This window comes from Ursus maritimus, unplaced genomic scaffold (assembly GCF_017311325.1).
Source record: "Ursus maritimus isolate PB19 unplaced genomic scaffold, ASM1731132v1 scaffold_3, whole genome shotgun sequence".
NCBI lineage: Eukaryota > Metazoa > Chordata > Mammalia > Carnivora > Ursidae > Ursus > Ursus maritimus.
In genome coordinates this window covers 11761034-11766855 of record NW_024425563.1, presented here as the reverse complement: position 1 = coordinate 11766855, position 5822 = coordinate 11761034, and the positions used below count along the sequence as shown (strand labels likewise).

At 46.1% G+C, this 5822-nt stretch overlaps 1 protein-coding gene across 1 annotated transcript; it reads right to left on the bottom strand.

Moving 5' to 3' along the window:
* Positions 1-3495: 3495 nt before the first annotated feature.
* On the bottom strand, positions 3496-5376 carry LOC103669088 (olfactory receptor 6V1-like). The gene has a single exon (XM_008697411.2). It carries the CDS (start codon positions 4846-4848, stop codon positions 3901-3903), a length of 948 nt encoding a protein of 315 aa, XP_008695633.1. The 5' UTR covers positions 4849-5376; the 3' UTR covers positions 3496-3900.
* Between the last annotated feature and the right edge of the window lie 446 nt (positions 5377-5822).

The window sequence follows — 5822 nt, the reverse complement described above, 5'->3', positions numbered from 1 at the left end:
TTTTAACATAATCTGCTTGATGGTAAGTTTCTACTATTTAAATTTTAATAATGGTTCTGTTACATTCTTGAAAACTTAACAATCAGTTCTCAAGAGGGCTCCAGAGCATCACTGTAGCATTCCTCCTCTGGGTGTTCCCTTAGATCCTGTTCCCCATCCAACCCAGCATCTTATTCATTCTCTTTCCCCTGAGTCAGATACGTGCCAAGTCCTATAGAAGCAAACCCCATGGACTTGTCCTTTAACAGAACTGTTCCTAAGCTCTTTCTGAACTTAGGTCATGTTCAAAACCGCAAGCAATAAAATTCCAGCACTGAAGGGAAATAGTACCTTTTGTGAATGCAGTATAATTGCCCTACCATGCAAAGGTTTCCACAACACTGCCCTCTGTACCCACTCCCAAGTTTGTTGTAAAACAGTTGTGTCCTGTGATTTCAGGGAGTGGAGCACCCTTCAGAGGACACTTACAGATTCCCCAAGAGACTTGGATCTGATTTGTGAAAATATCTGTGATCACTCTCCAGAGTCATTCATTAATTCCATCCCCCTGTGCTTACGTTGCCCATACAATATGCCATTTTTATGTCTACATTATCTTACGTATCAGTTACTTCTCTCTGGAATTCACATTTCCCCTTCTCAGCCTGTGAAGCTGTTCTCTATACTTCAAAGCTCAACTCAAATGATACCGTGTTTGAGAATACTTTCAATTTAACCAAAGAAACGCAAACATTCCCTCCCTGTATTCCCAGAGTGCTTTGCATATTTCAGTCATGAACACAGTTTTGTTTTTCCACAAGAAATGCTCCTCGAGTTAGGTACCATGCCCTACATACCTTTGAATCTCCTGTGCCTAGAACATAGTAGATGTTCAATAAATGCTGCTGTCTCTAGTAATGAAGTTTGCAGATGAATTTGGAATATGAATAAACACTTCAACCTAAAACACGAAATTCATCCTCGTCGATAGTAACAGAAGTGGAGCAAACAAAGCATGAGAAGAACTTAATACCACTGCACTCTATCCCAGTTAGTTGCCAAAACTAGTTCCACAACCGGCCTTAAGACCCCCATAACAACAGGGACCAGAGGAAGCAATGTGGATGGTGAGAGGTCTAGAAATAGTTCCCTGGTGACATCTCACTCTAATATTTTCTAGGGGAATACGTCACCATCTTCACCTACTTGCTATTCTGTCTGTTAACTCAAATTTGTAGAATTTGGAGAACGGGCAAATGTTAAGAGTCACACTGAGGCTGGACATAGGGTTTCATCTTAAAATTGAGACCACCTCAGCAAAGAAAGGGGCTGCCTCACAGCTGGGAGTGTGCCATCCCTAGACTTGGTTCCACCAGGGCCTCTCTGCCACCCTGAGAAGTGTGCTGCACAGGGGATGCCTGCACTCAGGGGAGATGTGCCTGGGTGGCCCACACACTCCCTTGCAATTCCAAGAGGCAATGATTTAGTCACATCATGACTCTAAACCTGGGGAGACTTAACTACACCCACTTTGACTTAGAACAGGTGTCCTTAAATTCCTTCCAGCAAGATGGAAAAGTTGTCATCGGTATTTTCTGGGTTACGTCTATCCAGGAGCCTCATCTGACATTATGCACACCCAGGGTCGCTGTCACATTAAGACGAATGCACGGAACCGAAACATTTCCAGGTCATGTCCCCACAGGATTTGCACAGCGAATCGGAGGCTGGACCATCGGCCTAAAGTCTCTCTGGAAGCTTAAAGTCAGACTAGGATGAAAATCTTGGGGCCTAAATCCTGGTTACTGTCTCCAAAAATAGGCCCTGGGATGAAACTCCTCAAGGAAGGGGGCTCCTCCAGTGCCCTTCGCAGTGTTGACACTGAGACAAGGACTTCCTTACACAATTTCCTGATTGAATCTTCCACCAGCAGACCGTCTAGATCAGTGCTCCTCAAATATTAATGTGCATGTGACTCATCCAGGGGTCCCATGAAAATGCAGATTCTGATGCAGCAGGTCTGGGGTGGGGCCCGAGATTCTGCATTCTGTATTAGCAGAGATGCCAAAGGTGTGCCAAGGACCTCACTTGGGGGAGCTGGGGACCACAGGTAAGTTTGCCGGGAATGTCATGCCTGTGTGATGCTGTGTGATGGGGTGATTACTGTGGAGGCCTGAGGCTAGCTACACCTTCCCGATCTGACCAGAGATCTCACTGCTAAGACAACGCAATGAAAAAGAGGCAATAGATGGCTGCAGACTGTTGATTAGGTTTAATTTTTTAAGGGACTGTGCAGAAATGAGAGAGTAGCAGCAGGAAGGAGACTCTCAGGAGGAACATCTGAGTGGATTTGTGTGCTGATTATTTTAGGAGGAGAAGCTGAAGGAAATCGTTTGCATATCAGAAGGAGATAATTGCTTCCCATTTAGTTCTTCAGTTTCTCACAAAGTTTTCGAGGAGAGTAGGTAATTAGTCCCTTGAGGGGTGGAGGAGAAAAAGTTCTCAAGATGAAAAACTGTTTTCCCTGCTGGCCTTACGGCAGAATCAAAAGTATCTGCCCCCTTATGGAGAGGCCCGCGAATGAGAATGTGTCCAATTGCAATTAAAAAAAAAAAAAAGGCTTAACTGGAGGTCAAACTTCCTGGTCATAACCAGAGATGCATGCCTCTGGGTGGCACATCCCTGGACGTTTCCCCCTCCCTCACCCCTTACCTCACAGCTGTGGCTCTGTGGGGTGGCCCCTACACCGGCCTATCCACACTGCACATAAGGACCAGGACCTCTCCTCTAGATATCCTGTGGGCAGAGCTAGCTTCAGAAGTAGGAGGAAGTTTGCATTTACTCTTTGTCCTGTTCTGCAAATCCCAGCCCAGTCCAGATTCAAGCTGGTACAAGAAATCAGACACTAGAGCTATTCCCACTCCCACCATCTCCCCCTAACTTCCTAAACCATTCCCAGATTGTCAGGGAAAGCCTTCCCTCCACAACTCCAGTCCCACTCCATTTCTTCCTTCTCGGCTGGCTTCCACCATCTTTGCTTTACCATCAGGGCCCCCCTTCCAGGAAAGCCAACCTCAGAGGGCCCTTCCTCTGGAGATGGCTCTAAGATTCTATAGGATAAGAGAGGTATTAGCACTTGTAAGGGGGAAGGTAGCCAGTCTGGGAACAATGATCTAGCTTTCCCTTCTTTCTTGAGTGTACCAGAAGGATAAAGTTTAGGCCTGGGGCTCTCATGACCTCTCTGTGTAAGGGGCTGAGAAAATGGCCCCCAAAGAGTCATTTCTGTTTAAAAGCAAGAGATTTTGAAGGGCTGGACAGGAGCAGTGGGCAGCCTGGGTATAAGTAGTGCTTCTACTTCAGGAGCAATCCCAGAGAATGGGTCCCAACGGGAGGCACAAAGTTTTTCTATTTGGGGGATACCAGCCCTCTCTGCTCTTCTCAGAGAAACTCCCACTTTCAGAACTCTATCCTAGATTCTGAAGCTAGTTCATGAGAAAGAAATACACCCCCAAAAAAGTTGCAGACAAATAAATGAAAAGGAATGTAAACAAAAGCATACAGCCAGACTGGGAAGGAGAGATTTTAATAACACATTTTTATAATAAGAGCCACATTTACTGAGTTTTTCTGTGTACCAAATCCTGGACTGAGAGTTTTATTTGGATAACCTCTTGGTTGATATTATCATACTGTTTTCACTCCAAAGCTCCTTCAAAATCATCTATTCCTTGTCTATCTCAGGCTCACAGATACTTGCCTTTGAAACATTCAGATGATGTGAGCTCGTTAGCTCTCTGTAGTGAGCAGACTTCTGTGGGGGTGAGGGAGCAGGACAGACTGAGAAGAAGGAGACTGAGGAGCTCCAGTGTGGGCAGTGGAGGGTCCTTACTCCTGTGACTTAATAGCTGCTCTTGGGCCTCCTCATCTGTGGGCTTCTGCATCTTTCAAGAGGAGCCTTTTGGTCATATCTTCAATGACCTCCTTGACCTTCACATTCCGGAAGGTGAAGATGAAGGGATTGAGGAAAGGGGTCACCACTGCAGTCATCAGAGCAACCACCTTGTTGAGGTGTGTGGAGAGGCCCTTGCCTGGCCTCACATAGATGAAGATGGCACTGCCATAGCCCAGAACCACCACAGTGAGGTGGGAGGCACAGGTGGAGAAGGCCTTCCGCCGCCCAGAGAAGGAGGGGATGTGCAGCACTGTGGCCACAATGAGGACGTAGGACACTAGGATCAGCAGCATGGTGGCCAGCACAAAGAGCAAGGACAGGAAGAAGTCCATGCGCTCAATGTGGTGGGTATCAGAGCAGGAAAGCTTGAGAAGTGGGGCAGAGTCACAGAAATAGTGGTCAATGATGTCAGGGCCACAGAACCATAGCTGTGTTTTCTGTAGGGTGGGAGAGATGATGGAGAGGAAGCCGACCACCCAGCAGACCACCACCAGCTTCACACACACTGGACCATTCATGATGGTTGGGTAGTGCAGAGGGCGGCAGATGGCCACGTAGCGATCAAAGGCCATGACTGTTAGAATCAGGAAGTTGGTGGAACCCAAAGAGAAGTAAAAGAAAGACTGGGTGAGGCAGTCGGCCAGGGAAATGGTCTTACAAGTGGATAGCAGATCTGCCAGCATCCTAGGAACCACAGTGGAAGTGACCAGCACCTCCAAGAGGGAGAAGTTGCAGAGGAAGAAGTACATGGGTGAGTGGAGGCGGGCATCAAGGCATATGAGGGTGATAATGGCCAGGTTCCCCAGTACTGTCAGCACATATATTGATAGGATGAAGGCAAACAGGAGGATCTGGAACTCATGGAGATGTGAAAATCCCAGCAGCACAAATTCCCTGATGACACTGAAGTTACTCATTGCACTTGATGCCAGTTCTCTGTACTACCTGTGAGAAGCCAGGAAATCTTAGTGGGAAGTTTCCAACAACCCCTGTCTTGACTATGCTCCCTGATGGCTGGCCTGACTCCCCAAGCATACTAACCTGTATGCATGGTAAATCCCAGAGTCTAGGAGTTGGACATCTCCACATTATCAACACTCCTAAACTCTTTCTCTATTGTATTCCATTATTCATCATTCCATTCAGTGCATTTGTTAAGCTCCAACTCTGTATAAGAGATTTGGTGGGTCTGATAAATACTTCCTAACTCCCATATTTAATGATCATTCCATCATAATAATACTTGATTTTAGCTGGGTTCTTTCCATGTGCCCAGAATTGTGCTAGGTATCTCATACATTACTTCTCTTCATCTTTTGTGCTCAAAATCATCTTCCCTGTGGTCACTGTAACATTTTAGGCTAAAAATAACCCATTTTTTAGGGGCGCCTGGGTGGTGCAGTTGTTAAGTGTCTGCCTTCGGCTCAGGGCGTGATCCCAGTGTTCTGGGATCAAGCCCCACATCAGGCTCCTCCACTATGAGCCTGCTTCTTCCTCTCCCACTCCCCCTGCTTGTGTTCCCTCTCTAGCTGGCTGTCTCTATCTCTGTCGAATAAATAAATAAAATCTTTAAAAAAAAAAAAATAACCCATTTTTTAAATTGTTTCCACCCTTGACTACAAGGACTTCCAAGTTCTCCAACAGTTCTCATCTTTCCTTGTCTGGCTCCTAGTCCTCCTAAATATGGATATCACCACATTTCTTGTTCTTCTTTCATCTATTCTCTCCTTCAGAAATCTTGCTTCTTGAGTGATCTTGAAAATGTAAATGAATCTCAAATCTGCATTCTTGTTCTCAACCCACATCTCTGATTGCCTGCTGACCACCACAGTGTACTCACCATGTATAAAAATATGCACATAATCCTCCCCTCCCCCCAAGCCAGCATCAT